Source organism: Trematomus bernacchii, unplaced genomic scaffold, assembly GCF_902827165.1.
Source record: "Trematomus bernacchii unplaced genomic scaffold, fTreBer1.1, whole genome shotgun sequence".
NCBI lineage: Eukaryota > Metazoa > Chordata > Actinopteri > Perciformes > Nototheniidae > Trematomus > Trematomus bernacchii.
This window is the reverse complement of record NW_022987973.1, coordinates 10,325,616-10,348,762: the sequence shown is the minus strand read 5'-3', so window position 1 is coordinate 10,348,762 and position 23,147 is coordinate 10,325,616. Positions and strand designations below refer to the sequence as shown.

The window sequence follows — 23,147 nt, the reverse complement described above, 5'->3', positions numbered from 1 at the left end:
GAAAGCGTTCGGCTTGTGTAGCTCAGAAAAATCAATTTGAAAAGATCCACAGCGATGTGTCTTTCCAGAAATCATGACCCAGTGACTCAAGATAACTCAGGGAACTATTGAGTCAATACCATATCAACTCACAAAAGGAAGCGTGCATTTACTCATGGAGGAGAGGCTTGTGCTTGTGACATTGGAAGATGTAAACATCAATGGCGTATTCCTCGGCTTATGTATAGTTACTTAACTCAGGTGAGCGTCGGTCACAAGGTAGATTTAGAGCAATTGTTTTTGAGAGAATGCAGAAATGTCAAAGGCCGATACCTCCAACACCCGGAGACTCACACCAAAACAATTTAGATTGAAAAGCATTTTACCTGGGAGGTAAAATATAGTCTTTGGATTTTGGTGCGAATAGTCCCTTTAAGCTCCAGTAAAAAGGCCAATTCTTCTCAGTTTGTGAAAACAGTTGTATAATGTATTTTGTGGCTCTGGAGGAGCTCTATCAAATCTGAGAAAGAACAACCCTTCAGATGTCATCAGGGGTTATCTTGACTTGGCTCGGAGTCTACAAATCTGTGAGAGAAAGCCTGAGTTTGAAATTGGGGTCTTGGAGTTTGAAATACTGGGTTATTTACACTTTTTTTTTTACCTTGTGGAACTGAAACATATAGTTATTTTCTCCTCCACTCAACTATTATAAAGTTGGCTGTCACAAGGGAGGCATATCGTGTAAATGTTAGGATGACAGCGCACAATGCAGCAGGCACTCTCCTCAAACGCATTCATGTGAGTTAGAGTCTCCAAACTTTATGGGAGTGCATACTAAATCGCTGAAGTGCACTTTCAAAGTCGTTTATCTGTATTTTAGAAATGTTACTTTCTGACAAAGATGAATGTGATAATCAGCAGCCATTAGTCACTAACTAATAGTTCAGTTCACTCGTGATGCTGACTCAGTTCTGCAGCCTGCTCTGAGCAGAAGTGCCGCCTGTCAGCCTGACATGAGCCGACACTCGTGAATTTAAATGTGGAGTCACATGCAGAAAATAATGAACACATGTCTATTACTGTCGATGCCGTGTTAGCAATATGATACATGTTTTCTTATTCTTAAAGTAAGTTATGTCAGGCCATTAAGAAACCCTAACATTTGGCATCTCAATGATATCCTAAATGTTTTAGAAAGTAGAATAATTAATGTAAATTAAAATAGTTGCTTGTATGTTTTGGGCTGTATTTCAAGACGTTATTAACATACACCAGTTGTGTTTAATTTGAATGGATATATAGGAATGTGCTAGTGTTTCAGGTTTATGAGAATCATGTTATTAGGCACTGTGAACTTTAGTAATATGCCTTCATTTCATTCAGGTCAAATATCCACTGTAGAAAAGCAAACTGGAGACACTGGTAGTACTGGAAGGATTAAGTTAACCTTTCCATTTATGAACGATTCTGTCTTTGTCTGATATAATTCAGGGTAGGGTTGCGATTTTTTATGCTTATTTCATCAGTCAGGTTCTGACATTTGATTCAAATGCATATATGCCAGTGCATGCTTTCTCTCCTATAGAAAATATGTTTAAGCCTCAACATTTGACAGCTAGATTAAAAGACTTGTTTCGGCATCTTTTTGTCCACACTTTGCGAGGGCCCTGCAGAGTGTACAGTTTAAGGTCCAGTTGGTCTCACCAGCTGACAGTCCTCCAGAGAGTTGACCAGCTGAGCGTTCTGGCAGGAGAGGATGGAGCCCGCCAGGTTGAGCATCACACACACAGCAGACAGCAGCATGAAGAATGTGATCTGTGGCAGAGAGAGAAATGGAGAAAAAGACAAGATGATGTCAAAAGGTTGCTGCTTAATAACATGTATTCCACACTTACATCTTTGAGATTGTGTTTGGAATTCAATGTAGTACAACGGCACAGTCGATTAAGCCAATCACATTGATTTCAAGATATCAGCAGATGAAATTAGCACTGATGTCCAGAGAATCAATAACCTGTTTCTCCTCAAACCAGAAATCATAACCAAAAACAAGCATTTCACCAAATGACATAACTAACAATGTATTGTCAGATGGAAATTCTCAAGCCCATAGTGAGATTTCTTCATTCCTCGACCTCTGAAGTGTTGTGTTGTAGATAATGCCTTTCAGTCAGTACACAAACAAATACACACAAACTAACACAATCTCAGAAGAGCTAATATTCCTCTGTGCTCCAAGCTGACAGTTTATATTTAATATTATTTTCCTCTGATAAATTCCTTTTTGTATTGCTCTACTAACAGCACTGTGGATAGCAATCCTATGAGCATAAATACGGCTACCATTTCTCTGACTTAAAATGACAGGTCAAGCGTGACAGAAAGAGTTTTTAAATTGACAACAGTCAACCAACCTCTCTGCCCTGGAAATTGAAAAGCAGCACCGGTGTTTTCTGAACAGACTCTTCCTTTTATGGAAATATGACTGAGTCTTACAAGCTCATAATTGATGAATTTAATAAAAAATCTCCATAATAGCCTATTTTAAATAAAAGCTTGCTTTTACAAAAACCCTCCAACAGCGTTGGTGGAGGACATAAAGGGCACCAGCAGGAGGAGTTTGATGCTCATAAAGGTTATTGTGTACACACAGACACAGATGGAGAGGAGGAGAGAGGGAGCAGGGGGCGGAGAAGAAGAAACTGGAGGTGGCATGAAATAAACAGATGGAGCGATAAGTTTAAGTGCTTTTCTCCATGGCAGAAAATGGAAAGATTGAGAGGCTGATGGGCAAGCTTCAGGAGCACCTCTTTGATAGGAAAATAAAGGAAGAGAAAAAGAGTGACAGACATTGATAACAACACATTTGAAACAATGATTAAAAGAGAGTGAGAAGATGAAGAGACGACAGACAGAACAAGACTCCTCAGTCCCATGGTTTACTGAAGGTGAATGTGTAGATCTCATTAATTAGCATTTAATTTGAATGTGAAATCAGCTGTCAGCTTCTCTCGGTGATCAGCTGCACGAGAATGTAATACAATCTCTGGGAAGAGCACTGATGATTTTTATGGCCAAAAACTGCAGGTCACAGGATGCAAATGGCCATAACAGACTGTTAATATACACAACATAGTAACATAAATACACATATTTATATATCTGTGCAGCACCAAAATTTCTATCATTATATTCTTTTTAGTAATCCCGAAAATGCAAAATCCTTTAGAAAAGGATGTATGATATCTGGAAAGCGTTATCAACTCCCAAGAAATCTGGATTCAGATAAAGTATATACCCATATAAATGTGAAGCTTATAGTTTAAGCATTATTAGAAAAAAACCGGATGAAATGTTCTCCTGTGGGAGAAATGAATAAAGTGATTGCTACATATACACAGTATATTGCAAACATTATTGAATCACATCTGTAAAGGAAGTTTTATTTGCGTAGGAAAACGAAAGCCTGTGCCTTGGTGTATATGATACATTACCCAAATATATGAATGTATTAGCTACTGTTGCAAGTAACAGAAGTGAGTGATTTTCTGTAAACTTTATTAAAGTTTGGAAAGACTGACGCTTCTCACCTAGACTTATGGGATCTGCCTGTAACTTTTGGCAGGAATACATTTTTGAAAAGAAAATGTCTTCATTCATAGTGATGAGTGTTTTGGAATCTCCATGACTGAGATATATGAAAAACAGAACTATTTCTAATGAAAAGATGCATTTACTTTTTATAATGTTAAGAGGTTTTGACTGTCAACAAAGATTTGTTTACTTCATGCAGGAATGAACAAGCCAATCTGAGTTCACTTCACTGTGAACATAGTTTAGTATTTCAGAAAAACACTGTTACCTCTTCTGTATATAAAATATCCAGAGAGAGACTGGCTTTTGTTATAAAGTCTAGACTGGCTCTCATAATATTGATAAGTGTGACAGCAATAGTTTTTTTCAGCATGCTGTTCCACGGATGTGAACGAACAGAAAGCATCCTTATTAGTTCACATGGAGTGTGAGTGCAGGAGCATTTAACTCAAATGATGCCATGACAATAACTCTCACAATGCAGATATTATAACGCACAGACCATTGACAGTAAAAGCTCTCTCTCTCCGACACAAAGACCATAAGTTGTGTGTTAATGAAACCTCTCTGGGTTTGAGTTGTCGCCGGTTGTATAAAATGCTGCTTCTCAAACAATCACCAGCTGCAATTCCAACTGAGGGGAAAACAATCTCTCTATATCAAAGCTCCAGTGGCTGCTGCAGTTTGCCGCCATAATGTCACAGCGCTTTAAAAGGATTATTGCATTTTAGTTTCGCACATTTACATAATTGTCATAGAAACCGGTTTCATATCTTCCAGTTTCCCTTTATTGTAATCGGCAGCTATACTAAAAAGCACACAACCATGGAACAACAAATATTATGCCACCACTACCCTGTTGTATCAGTCACACAGGCAGAAGTGTGTGTTTTTATGGGAAAATGTTGAAAAAGTCCCAGAAATCCTTTCATCAAACAGTCCTCCCTAGCCGTGTGTGACCCAGGTGTCACCTGCATGCCCCCCACAGTTTCTCTCTGCTGAGCTGATTGTCACACCTGGCCTCACACCAATGCCTTCTCATTACCATGTAGGATCACATAGCACCATTTAGCAACTAGTCATTAATTACTGCTGCGCTGCCCTCTGCATGTCAACGAGGGTACACACACACACACACACACACACACACACACACACACACACACACACACACACACACACACACACACACACACACACACACACACACACACACACACACACACACACACACACACACACACACACACACACACACACACACACACACACACACACACACACACACACACACACACACACACACACCACACACACACACACACACAAAGCAACACACGGGCCACTCGCTGTAACAGCCGAGGCAGATTTACGCTGCGTGTCATCATCACATCGTTTAGCGCTTACTGTGGAGGACAATAGACCACAATATAATCACCATTCATCTCCATGACACACTCTCATAGATTACAATATAAGACCCGAGGTTCAGGTGTATCACTGTAATTCTCCATATCTGTCACTGAGGTGAAAATCATTTGGCTCTTGCTGTGCCTCTTCCTATCCTTCATCCTGCTGTAGCAGTTATTCAAACTGCAGGGGGAAATGGTGTTTTAGACGGATCATATAAATTCAAAGAAATCAGATTGGTGAAAGTGTGTGCTTGAAGCATTGCAACCTAGGCTCTATCATAGTGGGGATAATCTTTAAGGTACCTTGTTGGGTTTCTTTTAGCACTAGTAGCGCTATAGGGCAATATTTCTCATGCAAATGGCTAAATGCATGTAGTTAAGCACTCGGGTGACATAATACACACCCTGGCACTGATTTGACATTGTTTCACCGATATAGAAGTGATGGTAATGCCTAGAGAGAAGCAGCAGAGTGGGTCAACAAAGGCTGGGTGGAGGAAGACTGCAAGTTAGTATGATGCATGTAAACAATGCAGGATTTGAAATACTTGCTTCATAAAGGTTTGAACTGAAAGAAATTGCACGTGACACATATATTTGACCTCAAGGACTCACATAATGGATTTTGGTTAACACTGAATGTAAGGAGAAACTCAGTTTGGGAAATATAATGAATTGCTTTCTGATGGAGAGGTGAATAAGAGGATTGATACCTTTTAGCCTTATATTTATATAATGTACAAACTTGAGAGTGGTTCACATCTTTTTATCTAACTGGCCGCCAGAAATATAAAAAACGTTTAAGAAGTATGCATTTTCAATGGATTTGGGAAATAAATTGTTAAACACAAAAACCACATTAACACAAACTCTTAACATCAGCATTCAATATTCAACTTCAACACATTTGTCTTAATAATTTCTCAGGCAAAACAGATCCATGCGTGGCTGTTGTTATTCAGACACATCTCTTCTTTCTAATGTTGAGCTCTCCTTGTTTACGCTGCCGCCACCAACAACAAAAGTCTAGGCTCATTCATCACCTCTGTTTATTTGAAGAAGCACAAATCAGAGATAAGATAAGCGTCTCAGTGGGGAGACCGGACAGAAGCAAACAAATTAAGCTTTCATTGATTAATTAAAGCCAACTAATAAGAAAAGCAGATATATTTAATAGAAATAGGAACCGAGGAAAGCAAGGTCTTATATATTACCTTCTCACTATTTCAGCCGCATTTGAAGCACCAATGTATGAATATTTTATTAAGAGCATATGCCCTGAAGCTTGCACATATATGCACTGGCATGTAGATGTATCATAACGAGACTTCATATACCTTTCATGCATATCTACATACAGGCACTGCTGACTGTTCAACTTATAAGACATATGTGAGGAAAAAATATTACGACAGTCGGTTAAATACAAATGCATGAAAAGGCCATTGAGCATAATAACCTTCACACATGTATTAGCTCTACAGATAATCACATTTTTCTTTCTGAAAGCAGATGATGAAAATATAAAAGCTTTCAAATATATTTTTGCACAAAAAAACTGCACAACAACAAAAATGCTTCCTTTCTAGCATTTCTGTCAACTGCAGGAAATCTTTTAACTAAATGTTAGTGCCATAATCATTTGAAAATCGGGAGCAAAGGTATTATGTGAATCAAGGATCCAGGGTAGAGGGAGTTATGCTGCTGTTTGTCCTCATTGATCACTCACAGTGTATGTTTGTAATGCTGAGTGGTGAAGCCAAAGCCACCTTTTCATCATGTGTACAATAAAAGTCCTTATTAACTTAAAGGGCCCATGTCATGCTTTTCCGGTTATTACCCGTCCCCTTGTGTGTTATGAAGGTTTTTATGCATGTTAACGGTCTGCAGAGTCAAAAACCCTCAAAGTACACCCTGTAGCGAGTAAAACTCTAACACAGTCTATGCTGCCCCAAAACGCCTCGTTGGAGATTTCTCATTTTCCATTGTTTACTGTGACGTGTGAATACCCAGAGGCCACACCCTCTGCCAGCATTTCACGAAAACAAAGCTTCACAAACCTTTCAGCGATTCATGCCGGATATGTACAGCGTAGGGCACTGAAGAACGATGCTGTTCCTACTTTGTTTGGACCAGCGGCAGATTCCGGTACACAACCTGTAAGTATTCATTGTTGTTTGTGTATTTATGATGTTTAAAACAAACAAGGTATCTACCACGACTATTTAAATGGGTAAACGTTTTTCGGGCTGCTAAGTTGGGATCGCGGAGAAATGCTCTCCGCAGACCCATTCTCACAGCGTTATAAACCTTTTTCTTCCTCAATATCAAGCCACACTTATTGTTTTTACTTCGGCTGTGAGTGTTTGTGTGTGCTCAGGATGAGTTTTGCTTGTTCTTGCTGTATCGCCGACCCGGAAGCCTGTCCGCTCCTCGCAGCAGATCGCAGCAACGAGCCTCGCAACTTCCCGACCAATCAGAGCACACTGGGCTCACAGGGAGGGGGGGGCAGGAGCTCCAACAAGCCGTTTAGGACAGAGAGTGAATACACATACTTTACAGAGATGCTGTATGAGAAACCAATGTGAGTTTGGAAAATTGCACAGTATAAATCTATTTTAGTATACCTCAACAATGGAATTATGATCAGTAGAAATGGCCATGCCATGGGCCCTTTAACAGAGGCAAGGTGTTCAACTCTTTAATTAATTGTAATAAGTCTATCAATAATACATTAATTGGAAGCTATTTTAAAAACCGATACATTTAGCCAAACTATTTTCGAAGCAGAATTGCCAAATGGAGCTGTTACTGAGGAAGAGCTACTTTTACATGTTTTTTTGTTATTGTAAAATGTGTTTAGGTTTTGAAAATCTTTGCTTACTTTCTGTGTAATAATTGCACCTTTTAACATGTTTTCAGCAAACTCTGATTTAACATTTTGGCAACTATTATACATCTTCCATAAACCCAAATTGCACGGGGAGATGAAAAGTTGCTTTAAAATGTACACCGTAAGTGATCAAAATGTTGCAATAGTTACTATAAAAGAGTTCGAGGTTATATTTATTATATTCATAGTACACAAAGCTACGGCAGAAATTCGGGGTTTGCTTTAAACAACTGTTACTGTACATCTACAGACATACATACAAAATGAGAAATTGTATGATAAGCCAAACATCAGCCAATGGTTTTCTCAGCTTGTCTCTACATATATATAAATACAGTTATGTTAAGATAAGATAAGATAAGATAAGATAGATAGATTGTGAATAGAAAATGCCCAGTGTCTTCTCGAATGAAGAGGCAGACGCAAGAGAATCCACACATCAGACCTTCACTAAGATCAGGGTCCAGCAGTTTTTTGTTTCTTCCTGCCAAACCCGGTGAGGCTGAATAACTGCCTGCAAGAAACAAAATATGCTCAACATGTTTCCAGTACATCCACAACAGAAGATAATGCTAATGTGGTATGACAATGAGATATGAGCTCCGACTGTAGAGTAAACAGTGACAGCACTATGGGATTAAAATCAGACTCTTTAAAAACACATAATGATGCACAGCTGGGGTTTTACCCTGTGGAGGTGCTTCAGGGCAAAATAATTTAAGATTGGCCAGTTTAGGATCATGGGAATTGTATAAAAGGAGAATTTGAATAAATGTTAGCTTCCTTTGACTGCAGCATCAATTAGTATTTAGTCTGCAGCAGCACTGCGACACAACACTATTTATGTTTGAATGAACCCTGAGCCATGAGAGTTGAAGGCAATGTTGTTTTGTTTATGCTTGTGCTCAGCAGATCACAAACCCTCTGATTCAATTTCCCTCTGACACTGTAAATCAACCCTCAGGTTCTGCAGAGCTCAGAAACATCTGCGAACAAAAGACACTTTAGGAACAATGAGAGAGCCTTCCTGAATATTGATCAAGAGTAAACAGTGTCAAATCTTGGCTTAGGAATGTCCAGATCTTCAAGTTATTTAAAATATGTGAAAATACACACAAACTGGGGGTTAAGCTATAATCAGGAAAGAAAACAATGCATTTCTCCTGGTCCCCCCGTACTGACTTTATAAACACAGAGAGAAAGCAAAACCAGGGCTGCAACAGCTGGATCTCATTGCTAACTGAAATAACCTTTCTACCTTTCTGCTCCTCCTCCCACCGAGGGTCGTGGTGTATAGTTTATGTGTGTGTGTGTTCGTGTGTGTGTTCATTTAGACCACATCACCAGTATTAGTAGTGATAGGAGTTGAGTGACCCTGAGTTCAGCGCCGGTCCAAATAAACAGTGGAGGTGTTGATACTAACTCTCAGCAGCAGAACCCAGGGGAGGTCACACTAAACCAGACGTAACAACTTCCACAGACCCCTAATCCTGCTGGGGAATAGCCGCATAGCTACGGGAGCACACATCTCTTTAAACCTCAATTTATGTTAGTAAATGTGCGAAGAGGTACTAGGATGCACATATATGCAGAAACTTGTCAAAAACATCAATGAGAATCTGAGATTTTACAAAAGAGTACAGTGAGCAGAAAACCACATTTAGAGTAAATATAAACACAGTTGAATGTAGAATACAAATTTCAGTACTTTAAAGGTAGGGTATGTAAGAATGGAGAAACCAGCTCGAGTGCGCGAGAATTTGAAAGTACGCAGCCGAAAAAAATCTGCCCCTTCCTTCAGACTTCCTTCAGACTTCCTTACAGAGCCCCTCCTCCAACACACACGAACGCGCACATGACCAATGAGGGCACGAGATAAGTTTGTGCACAGATGGAAGGCTGACAGGCAGGTAGGCCATCCAGTTATTTTAGCCGGGCCGGCTAAAATGATTGGTCGTGCTTTTTACAGCGCTACGACTTCCACAGATGAAATTATTTTATGCATTTATTGTCAAAGCACTTAAGATATTCATTGCTATCGGGATGTTAAGAGCATTCCATGGAATATAACAAAAAGTGTTTCTGAAGTGAATTACCTACCCTACCTTTAAGGGATTATTAAAAGGATTGCGTGAAGATTAAACTATAAAAATAGCACCCGTAGCATTTTAGCCATTGCCATCTTTGATTTTTGCTTTATCGACTATCTTACTCTAAAGTGGACCATTCTTTATAAAATGAAAATGTTGTATTGAAGAAGACCTCAAAATAGCAATTAAGAGATTCAACTCCAGCTCTAACTCCTTTACTTGGGTAATAAATCAAGTGAGAAATAGATGCATTTTCTCATAGACTTCTATACAATCCAACCCAATTTCGCAATCAGTTAAGCCGCCCTTGCCATTAGAAAGACTGCTAGTTTAAGGACTTTCCACATTAGTAAATCACAGTCATTGGATTCTCAACTGGAGGTTGCTGCTTGGTCAATGTATTTCCCATCAAACACGCAACTTGGTTGACAAAGGCCATGATGATGTTGCACTAAATATTTTCTTATAATTAAAGTAAAATAGTTGACTCCTGCACACCGGTAATAGGCAGTTTCAAGTTGAGGGTTGTGCGATTATGGCAAAAATCATAATCACGATTATTTTTGGTCAATAATTGATTATTAAAAACGATTATCCATTTACTTTGAAAACATCCATATATTGGAAAAAAAAATGTGAACAGTATGTTTTTAACAGTTGATTACCCTGAACTTTAAGTATAATTCAACAGAAAAACCAATAAAAAAATTACATTTTTTAATTTTTTTAATAAAAATAATAATCGTTTTATTTCGATTACATTGTTTTTGTAATCGTTGCAAGCCAAAATCGTAATCGAGATTAAAATACGATGAATTGCACAGCCCTAGTTTCAACATAAACCCTTATCAGAAGATATCTTAGTTAGCTTTCCTGCTGGTTACTCCTCTTTGTTCTAGGTGGTCAGGTAAGAACATCAGATGTTTTTCTATTTCTGTAGATGTTAAAAACACCTCTCCTCTTAGGCTTTGATGTGAAGTCATGTTGACAGCTTGTCAGACTGCATCTCCACAGGCTGTGATGGATTAGTTCCTGTGGTTACAGACATCACGGTGAAGTTACAGTCCAACACCTTATATTGGCAGATGAGCCATGAAACCTACATGAAGCGTGCTGAACTACATATCTTACATGTTGGAGTCCTTTTTTGAATGTAATATTGAGGATTCACCCAGTATAGAGCTCGTCCTCCAAACATCCACATGAGGAGAGGAGAGATAAGAGGTAATCAGGGCTGTAGGAACCTGGGTTTCCCTGTATATAAGGAGTTCATCTGTGCCAGCTCTCACACTTATTGATTAAAACAGACCGTGAAAGACAGCCTCACCCTGTGGGTCAGCAGTTGATTAACCTCTGCTTCTCAACATTTTAATCAACCAGTGACCTCTAAAGAGCTAAAACAAGGAGGCTCTGGCTTCTCTGCTTCCCTCCAGGCTCTATGTTGGGGGAGCTGTAATGAGACAGGCCAATAATGAAGCTGGTCCCAGATGACTCTCACACCACGCAGAAGTACAGCAGGAACTTTGTTAAGGATGCTGCTCGCTTGAGGGGATTCATTGGAAATCAAGGATGACATCTCCATAATTGAGTACCAGGATGTAAATGAACATGAACAATGAAATAATGTTACATAAATTACAAGCAAGATATCTTGGTTTAAGGATATATTCAATTTATAAGTTGGGGTTCCTCTGACAAAATGTGAGACTTTCAATGGATTGGTACACATCCTAGTCAAATGTGACCAATACTTTGGTTTATGACCAAATACCCTCTCAAAGCTAACTCTAATATAAGCTTCATCGTTGCTTTGGTTGCTAAAGAGCAAATGTTAGTTAAACACACGGTTGAGCTGCATCTTATCAGCATGTCATAGAATGGCAATAGTCTATATATTTAAGATTTGTACCACATATTAGGGTGGTAACATGTAATAATAACCATAATTCTGGTGTCATAAGGATGTTGTCAGCAAGTGTGGCATCAGTAAATCAGCTGCCTTCTCAGTGATCGGCATATCTTGTGCTGCTCCTAATCTTTCAACTTTTCAACATGCAAATACATTTTCAAGTATCGCAAAATATTAAATAAAGGGCAAGAGACCCCCTGAGACCCAATTATTTTCCAAATACTGTTTTGAATATTTACAATGAAATAGAAAAAGGCAATTTGTCTATTGGTGGGTAAAAGGTATTGCACTAAAGTCTATGCAAAGTTTTTGGGCTAGTTTTCTCAGTTTATACTAGGAATCTATATAATCTTTATTTCGTTTTGTATTTTAGGCTGAAAGTGAACATATTTACTGCAGGAGAGCAACGTGACCTGAGCTGTGACTGTTTGCTCATTCACCTCTAAAGCTGCCGCTGCCTGGATCATGCCGCTCTCGCTCCTGTGAGCCATCAGATAAGGGGGTCTATCTAATTCATATTCTAATTAATATGGAGCCACACTTCCTGCTTCTTAGTGTCTTAGGGGAGGACATCATTCATCGGGTATTATCTCGAGTCGAAAGGTTCCTGTTCACCGAGCCAACTGTTCTCTTTCAGGCTCTGCCCAGCTTTCTCCCCACTCTGCTCAACCCTTTGTTCGATCCAATACCTGTCACTTCCTGTCATTTCACACATAATAAGAGGAATGGAAGATAAAATAAAGAATCAAAAATGGTTACAATAGGTGTGTAAGTGTATATGCCGAGAGCACCAATATGATATGAATGGAGAGGATAGAAATTCAGAAGAAAAAAGGAAGCATACGTATTCAAAGAGCTTCCTAACTTGCCTCAAGGGAGACATCTTTCAGTCTGTGTGTCGGCAGAGTGAATCATCCGTCTTCTTCGCGGCATGGAGCAAACCCCATCTCATTTATATTGTTTTACTTTTATTCATATCTAATTCTGTTCCTTGAGTGTCATTGCATGAGTAGAATGAAATGAATTTGGCAGCCTGTCTGTGATGCACAATAAAATAAACACAAAGCAAAGTTAAAGTGCGGGGATGAGATGCATTCAATCACTGTCCCAACCAAATAATGGTTCAAAAGCTTGAAAAAAATCCACTTATTCCATCTGTTTGTTTATATGAAACTAGTAATGGATTTTTAAATTAGTTACAGTCATTTAGCATGAATAGCCTTCTGTAGTTGGAGTTACAAACAAAAGGAATGAAGCAAAGCTTTTCTCCTGCCAGTTGGAATAACAAGCCTTCATTTACTCAGCTTTTAAGCTAAGGCCTAGGCTCCACGGGAACGAAAACTGGTTGAATCTGCATATTTCTCATGCGTATAGCCCTTTAAGCTTAACGACGCCGTAACGGAAACGTAGAAACAGACCCTGCAAACGACAACGGGTCCAAAGGTGGATAGATCTGGGAACGGAGCGCTCTGGGGGGGTCCAACGGGGCCGTGTGGTAGCCTATACGGTCATCCGTTTCTGATAATGACGACGCAATAGCCCCGCCTCTCCCCACCTCTGCTGCTCACCCCCGCAAAAGTACACTGCACACTGAATTCAGATTATTTATCTTTATCTCGATATGGACATAAACGCGAGTGAAGTCTAATCTGACAGGACGGAGACACGCAGCTCCTCCCGCTGTGATGCAGCGGGAGCAAAACACACACTTCAAGTCAGATCACCACCCTTAGCTATTTTAATTACCTCTCAAACTACCTAAACTAGTTATAAATATGTTTATTTGTACTGTCGGGTTTACTTACTGGATCAGCTGCTGCATGAGGAAGCATGAAGATTTAAACTTTAACACACGTTGACCGGCGAAAAACTCTGCGCGGTTCCCTCGGCCCCCACCGCGGAGAATAAACAGAAGTGCAGCCATGACAACCATTCTTCTTCGCTGCTTTTGTGGAGGAAGTTGCTGCTTTTTGTGGAGGAAGTTACAGCGCCATGTACAGGTTCGGCATATGTACTGCAGCTTTTGGAGCAGGTTGGATGTAAACGGAGCCGTCTCGTGGAGCTTGACAAAATCCGGTGTATATTGCGTGTGGGCGGAAGCTTTTTTGCGGTTGCGTTTGCGTTACTCCGATGCGTTTTGCCGTATGCGTTCCCGTGGAGCCGGGGCCTAAGAGAAGAGGGTGTTCTTCCTCTTGTGCCTCTAGAAAATTCACAGGTAAGTAAGGATTGGTTTAGGGATTGGTTTGGAGTCGCACCATGCAGTGCCACCCTGCTGCGAAAGCCTCAGCAAGACACTAATCTACGAACATTTTAATAGTTTTATTACCCAAGACATGCGAAGCTTGTACAGGGTGTACAAATGGGTATGTACAAGATCATATTTGCTTAACATAAAGGTCAAAAGAGTGAAATTGGTTGGTAGAGAAGAAGCCTTCTTGGCAGACACACAAGGTGAGAGGAGAGGAGGTGATCTGAGGAGCAGTGGGAGATGGAGAGTGGCAGTGCTAATGCAAACTGACCAGAGGTGACAGGCAAACTGTGACCAGAGCAGAGAAAAACACTCCTGAAGCGCGCGCGCACACACACACACACACACACACACACACACACACACACACACACACACACACACACACACACACACACACACACACACACACACACCACACACACACACACACACACACACACACACACACACACACACACACACACACACACACACACACACACACACACACACACACACACACACACACACACACACACACACACACACACACACACACACACACACACACACACACACACACACACACACACACACACACACACACACACACACACACACACACACTCTTTCATCTTGCCTGGGCAGGAAGGCCACTCTCTTTACTCGGGGTAAAGCCTTTATCCTGACAAACATCCACCCTGCTCGTGTGTGTCTGATCATTGTACAATATGTAATGATGATAGCTTATTGTGATTAGCTGGGAAACAACTTGAGCAAGGTTTCTTAGTTTTTTCTGCAATTAATTAACCAAATTCATATTTGCAAACGCTCTAAACAGCTTTCACTGCAACAAGAAAATCAGTCCAAATGTTTTGTCTGCATACAACATGGGAATCATTTAATTAACTATATTTTCTAGTATTTTTATGACGACTAAATCTGCCTCTAACTTTTTACATTTCTGTCACTAGAGACACGGTTCAGTCGGAGTTAGTCAAACTTGATCACATTCAGATGAACATCCGCACTGAGCCAAAATGAACGTTAAGATTTAACAAAGGATGCTGAAGGATGCAAAAGGATGTTGCTTAGCAACCGAACAATCTTTTTTGTCTTGGCGGAGGACCAGAGAAAACTTATCAAAACAAACCCGATGCTTCTATCTCTGCCTTTGTCCCCCCGCCTACGGCCACTTCACAGCAGAGCCACTATCTCATGCCGGGAATCTTTTTCTTATGTGCTATTGTTTATTTTTCCAAAACCATTGAAAATGTGACAGAAGCAGTGAATCAAGCAAATTCCAAACACACTGGCTACTTGTGTGAACTTGTTGGTGGAGGGGGGTGAGTGCCAGGTCTTTACTACATCAACTTATTCCACAGTGATACTGATGTAATTTAACTTTTCCTTCTTTCTTTATAATTAAAATAATGCTAGTTCTTGCGGGCCAGCATCTAGCAAGCTGAAGACACAATATGTTTGTCTCAGGAGTGGGTGGGGACAGAAATAGAGCCTTAAAGAGAGAGGCTCAAGTCAAAATAAAACATTGCTGAAGAGGCAAAGAAAGGAGGGGCATTTCCATTCAACTGTGTTATGTGCATTATTCATTTAAACGCCATTTATTGAGATTTGAATGGTGCTATTTCTCAATATGCACTACATTTGGATTCTAATATGGCTTAGGGAAGCTCCATTAGGTCTTTAATGTTTCTATATCAATTGAATTTAACTTTTCAACCCTAATAAAAGAAGAAAGCTTCTGTAGGTGTGCTGGGATACCAAACAGCTTCCCATATTTGTGTTCGCATCCCTGAGTATGAGAGGACATTTCATAATATAACACCCGGGACACGGCTTCAGGGCTTCTCCTCATGGTTCTTGCCTGCTCTGTAAAATAACTTGAAGGAACTGTAAAGAAAATTGAACCATAAAATCATAAAATCCCACAGAGATCATGTGAATGGGAGTAATCTCCTCCCAAAGCTATTTTAAGTGCTTTCCCTCTTTTGAAGGGGTGCAAACGTTTCCTGCAGATTTCGTCTTTGTGCACTTGCCTCTCCACCCCAAAACACCACCTCCCCCCCAGCTCACACATTTGCAAACGTATGCACTTTTGTTTTTATCTCTCTCCGCCTGTCTGTCTGTCTGACACACACACGTCCTGTCTGTTTAGCAGCTCCTGACAGGCGCTCCGACGGGGCACATCTCAGTTGGCAATACACTATCTCTCCCACAAAAGCCTCTCCATCTGGGTCAAGTCAGAGAATAACAGGCCTCTAAGGATAAGGAGACACAAGATGCACACCCAAAATCTGAAACTGTGTGTGTCAATCATCTCTGCATTGTGGTGGCATGTGCCTTTGAGTGCTGGTTTTATATGTCATTGGCTGTATCATGTCTGCATGTGTTGTGCATTTGTGGGTCTACATGAGCACGTACAGTTGTAATAAAAACCCAGAGCCTGGAGCCACAACAGAGTCTCTCACAGCTTCCTGACACAGGATGGCAGAGGCAGTGGCTTTAATAATTGAGCTGTATTGATGCTGCACAGTAAGAACTTGTGAATATCATCAGAAAAACTGTTGCTGGGGGTTGCCCATCATTTCATGAATCATCATAAAAAGACAAATGTATGAAAAGGACAATGTGGGATAGCCTAATGCGCACATTTTATGGACTTTTGCTCGAGCTGTTAGTACCCTCAAGGTTTTCAAGACAATAAAATAAATGTGCACAGCCTCTTTTATGAGTATTTTTGGTTTAATTAATAAAGAATTAAAAGCTAAATCTTTATCAGACTGAAATTACCTTTTGTTACATTTTGTATTCTTGTTTACCTTTGGGGGGAGGATATGATTTTTGCTCTTGTGGGTTGTCATACTGTATAGTATTATTGAAAAGTCACAAGATGTAGTTTAGATGCTAGTAATTTTTAATGACTAATTTTAAATGCCATTTTCTTAATGTCTTTCATTTTTTGTAAAGCACTTGGAATTGCCTTGTGTTGAAAGGAATTTCCACTCACCACAGTGACACACATACATTATTATTCTTTGGTGTTTGTTCTGACATGAGTTAATGAGTATATCTCTTAGATTTCAATGATAAACGTTGTATTTCCTATTTTGAGCGATGTTTATGAGTTGCTCTGATATTTCTACACACCTTAACTTGCCAAACAGATCAATGGCTGCAGGATCGTTTGTAGCTCTGCTTGACTACTTGAGCTGTCTCAGGGGAGCTTTTCTTTTCTTCATCGTGAACAATCAATTCATGGAGGATAAAAACAAACTTCAGCTCTCAGATTTATTCATACTTTCATTTTCTCCTGTCAATGATAAAGAGGCAGTCACAAATCAATGTTTCTAATCATAGCTGCCCTCCCCGAGTAGCAGCAGAGAGTCTAATATCTTACTTTATTTCTGTGTCATCCTTGAGAGATATTCAACACTCTGAAAGTAAATGCTCCTCTGAGTCAGGCCTGCTGGGACTGCAGTATAATGTAACGATGCTCTCTAACACTCACTCAGCCATCCATACATTCACAACAAGTCGTGCAGACATGCAGGCATGAACCGTGCATGCACACACTCATGAGCACAGACATGTGCACACACACTTCAATCCACCTTACCGCAGACACAGCTTCTCTACCTCTTTACTTTGCCTTCTAAACCTAAAAGAGTATCTGTGTTTCACAATTGTATACCAACATAACGCAGCTGTGGCTCTGTATGAACGCAACACTCATCTTTGTTCAGAGGTAACCATATTTTACAAACAGCTGTATTACTGTACAACTCTACAGTCAAGCAGTACCAGTGCATTTGCCTTTTGGTTTTATTACATTTCTGATGTCAGTTCTATATCGAACTGGTGAGGAACCTGCGATCTAAGTTTGTCATACCTAACATATTTACATTTGAGTTGTGTATACGTTATGACAATAAACCTTTGAATCTTGAGAAAGAGATCGGAGAAAGAGACTCCATTGCAGGATATTTCACATTGACATTTCTAGGAGTACATGGAAGTATAAATACTGTGGCAACCCTGGCTTCACACACGTGTTTCTTGCTGACATCAAAGGTCACAATATGAGAAGTGGTTTCTCGTACGCAGCGCCTCGTCCTGTGAGTATCCAGCAGCTTTGGCAGGGCTGTAAAATAGTGGCTGCAGTCATGCCGCAGTATCAACTCACTCAGCTGTGAAATATAGCTGACATGACTGTGTGCAAACCACAATTACATCTCAAGTCCCTGACAAGTGACCACAGATCACTAGTTGTTCCGTCAACTGTGGAAAATAAACTGGTGGACCCTGCCTCTAATGCCTTTATTTGCACACAACACAATTACTGCAACTGTTTGCTATAGAAAGAGATTTGCACCGATGTGACAGGAGGGAGAGGAGAGCTTATGGGTGCTGCTTAACAACAGCTGACAGGAAAGCACAAACATCAATGTGTATGTGTTGAAAGTTTGAGGAAATGTTATTTTAGACTAATTATAACACCAAGCATAAAGACATTTCTTTCTATCTTTTTTTCATCAATGTTATGTTACCCTGTGTGAGTGTCTTTGTTTAACAAACTGCATGTTAGCGAGATGTTTTGGCAGGTAAGAGACAGAATGTGTATAAATGTACCTTGTTGCTGAGTTGGATTCACATAAAGTAATACATTTGTAATGGTTATCCCCACACCCATAACACAGTGCTGGGTACTGTTTATCGATTTACATTTCTCATTAAATAAATGCAGTTTACACAGTGGAAGATTTATCACTCCACATTTGTAATACTTTCAAAAAACAATGGTTTTAGACAGAGGCAGACAAAAGCAGGCACTCATTTCCAGCCAGCATTAGCATTATCTTATTGTACAAGATATTTGCTGTTGTTTACGGATGGAAAATGTCTGAACGGGAGATTGTTCCCTTTATGTTCAGAGAAAAAAGCATAGCCACACTAATGAACATCTTTGATAGTCACATTTCTACACGTGTAGCAAATATACACTACATGTTTCACATATGTGCGTGGCTACGTTCCCACCTCTGCCTTTATATTTACAGCCTACTATGAACATCACTACTATAATTAACCCGCTGAGGGATGATTATGATCAAAAGACAAACAAACCGCTGAAGACTAAAAGCTGCAGTTTCTCATTATTGTGTTTCTGTTTCCTTTACGCTATTCATGAATCAAAGATTAAATACTAGCCTCAGAGGGCATGATAGTGGTGGGTGGGTACTGATAACCAGAGAACATCCCTTGATTATCTTCAAAAACAAGCAAGATACATTTCATTTGAATACTCCCTGCTACCATGCACCTTGCCTTTAATTCAAATCTGGTGACACCAAGCACAACATCTCAAAGTCGTAATTTACTTTCAATGAGATGTTCTAGAAGTCATAATAGATTAAACTGACTGCATGTGTGGCTTTATGGAAATAGCCGACAGAAAAGGAAGAAGGACATCTAAAGGATTCACGATTAAGGAGGGGTCCAACATTGTCTGCCTGGGCCCAAAGCAATAACATTAACCACTAAAAGCTCACAAGAAACAATCACACACGCACACGCGCGCGCACACACACACACACACACACACACACACACACACACACACACATCTGCTGGCCATAGAGTCGGAAGCAGAGGCTGCTAATGGGCTCCTTTCACTCCTAATTACTGGATTAATTAGTCCATAGATCTGTATGACAAATTGTAAACTATTGGAGGAAAAAACTGGGCTGGGCAGACCTGCCGTCTCTGCCTCTGATGGACAGCCTATATTTGTCTAATTTTATTATTAAAAAGAAAATGGCTCACAAAAACCATGTTGTTCAGATTTTTTGTTGTTGGGATGTCCAACCATTAATCTTTATTCCTCCAGCGTAGAGGGATCTGTTTCCTCATCGTAATTAGTCAGAGTGCCATCCCTCTCTCCCTCATCCTCCCTCTTTCATCAGCTACAGTAATATTTATGGCTCGTCAGGGCCACAGACTGTCACCGAGAACACCTCATAAACCTTTTCACCGATGTCCTGTGACCCTACTGTCGTTATGTGATCATAATGGAAAGTCTGCAGATATCGTGTGTGTGTGTGTGTGTGTGTGTGTGTGTGTGTGTGTGTGTGTGTGTGTGTGTGTGTGTGTGTGCAAAACGTGCTCTGGTCTCAGATGTATCCCCAGGAAATCTTCAGCCATCCACATGTCACTAAAATGGTCCTGTAAATCACACACACTCCCTCCGTTTCTTATTCACGAGAAATAGGTACACACACATTTGTCAAATGAATCTGTAGTGGAGGGCCAACATGTAGTGGTACACACACATTTCTCCACAGCCGGTCAATTATTTTGTGTTTTAAGCCATCAACTTAAAAGTCTGTATACCCAGAAAATTACACTGAAGGTGCATTTTATTTACATGCGTTTTATCAAGAAGAAAAGTAATAGAAAATGCTTTTATATAATTTTTTTGCATATCAGAAATGTGTCAAATGGCAGGAAACATTTGAAGAAATAGAAGGACATACACATCATGCAATAATGATGTTTACTAAATGAGGAGATGCAAATTGGTGCCCGATCTCGCAATATGTAGCAGATGTATTTATTTATAGTTGAGTAAATGTACTCAGTTACATTATTGGTGCGTGCTAAATAAACTTGTTATAAATGCTCTGGCTTGTCATTTAAAAAGGACTACTTTCTATCTCATACATCTCCCTGTGTGTCTTTTACAAGCTGTGAGATCCACTGTAAGATCCAGGCACTATTTTGAGATGCCTCACTCTAAAACTGTTTCCTGGTGTAAATAACTCTTTGCCTCAGGGTTGCCTTGGTGACTATGAGCCGCTGCCTTAAAAAAACTGCAGCAGTGTTAGAGAGGCAACACATTTCCAAGTGAAATACCCTATGCATACTTAAAGGAACCATATTCTTAAATATACCGTATTAAAGCAGTTAAGATTGGATCGTTAGGAGACTGGAAAATGTGTACTGCCTTTTTGTTGATTAAATGTCTATGATTGTGCTTATGTTCACAAGGTTTTATTATTCATTGATATATTTGCCTAACAGTTGTTAACTTACCGACTGTAAAAGATATTGAAAATCAAATTATACTGTAAAATATTTAAAAAACTGTTTTCAAAAGTCAAATGTAAGCTCCACCAGGTAAAAAAACCTCACAAACGATTTGCTCTAATGTCCTGATTGGTAGCTACGGCTCTGAATGTACAGCAAGTGCATGTTTATGCATATCCAGCAGCAAAGTAAGAGATGACATTGATAAATGGCGTCAGAAATATGGGGGTGTCATAACATGATGACAGCCTGTAATCTCCTCAGATGAAACATGAATGATGGTCTTTAGTGCTGCAGGCCTGTGAGAGATGAGCACATCCCTCGGATCAGGAGAGCAACATGCTCCCGTCCTGTCACAAGCGGCGCAGAGCTACACCACACCGAGGCTATAAAACATTTCCCCTCTCTCTCTATGGTCATGCTTTAGCCAGCAGCTCTCGGTTTAGTAAGGTCTGGTCATGGCTGCTGCAATAATTACAGTATTCCTACGGATTTATCAGGGTTATGGAAGACATAGCTTAGATTGAAACACTCTTGGGAACATACAACATTATTTCTTTCCATTGAAAAGAATGAACAAGCGAGGCCAGCACTAAGAAGAGACTTCACCAGCAGAGATGTAGTTTTATTATTCACGGTGCGCACCACAGTTCGAGCACTCGCTGGCCTTGTTATAAACCTTTGTAGCTCAGCTGATTAGTGCATTATTGTGGAAGGCAAGAGCAGCCATGCACTTTTCATCTGTAATGCAGAGCAAAATGAAACACGTCGTCTACATGGTTAAAGGAAATACAGAAAATATATTTTCTCTGCTTGATTCACAAGCTCTAATCAACTGATTTGCTGGCCTTCAATGAAGGACACATTTACATATTATTTTTTCAAAAACTACACTACTCAATACTGTGAGTAAGAAATGGCATGTAAACAGTGTGTTCTGATTATCTCAATCAAGGTCACTCAAATTATAATGAAAGTGAGCCCTAATTAATCTATAAGACTTTTTCATTTTCAAAGCATGCTTATGTCAGCATGCTAACACGCTTAGGACGAGGCACAAGAAAGAAAGGTCATAAGGATTAATACTCTGTGCATGATGAAGGTTTGTATCAAATATCATGGCAAACCAAGCGATAGGCTGTGTGGATCGACAAAAAGACTGACATACAGCCACGTTGCTAGCCTGACTTAAAGTGGACCTATCATGCTATATTTGAATAATATATTGTAGAGCCATACCTATATAAGGTATATTTATACGTTTTCTTTTTCAAAATACCAAACAGATCATGCATTTTAGCCATGCCTCATTTCGCTCTATTTTGCTCTCCTCCACCCCTGTCTTTGCATGCGCTGCAGCTGACCACGCCCCCCTGCAAAGGAGGGGGCCGAGTTACGAGCGTTGTGTTACCATGCTGTTACCATGCCACGGCAACCTCTCATTCCCCTGATAGGTCAGCTCCTCCGTCCTGACGTCAGAGAAATGTTCAAATCTGGATCAGTCTGTATCAGATCCGTTGCAGCCCCGTTTTTAGAGATTTGGGTATGGAGGAAAAGAGAGAGGGTTGTGTTTTCTGTTCCCTGGAACACCGGGGACACATATTCATGTATAAAAGACGTACAAAAGTGCATTTTGCATGATAGGTCCCCTTTAAACATGCCAATCAAACATGTTTTTACAAAATTGTACATGTTGAGTAAACCACAGACGCAATGTAACAAAAACAGGAGCAATTATTAATTTCTCTACGTTCCAGGAATATACAGTAGTTCTATGGGCCCTTGGAATAGCTTGATCAGAAACACTTTCCCTTTAAGAAAAGGCCCAGCAGTCGCAGTCATTCAAACATATAGTGAGCGGTGCAGAGCAGCACTGTGTGACACTCGGACCATGCTCTAACACTAAAGGACAACTTGCTCTCACATCCCAGTG

General features: G+C 40.1%; 1 protein-coding gene across 1 annotated transcript in view; it reads right to left on the bottom strand.

The window, feature by feature from the left end:
* Positions 1–23,147, bottom strand: part of fam189a1 (family with sequence similarity 189 member A1) — an 84,243-nt gene that overhangs the window by 15,048 nt on the left and 46,048 nt on the right. Inside the window, exon 3 of the mRNA XM_034116698.1 lies at positions 1,684–1,794. Within this exon, the coding sequence (XP_033972589.1) occupies positions 1,684–1,794 (111 nt within the window). The remainder of the gene's footprint in view (positions 1–1,683; positions 1,795–23,147) is intronic.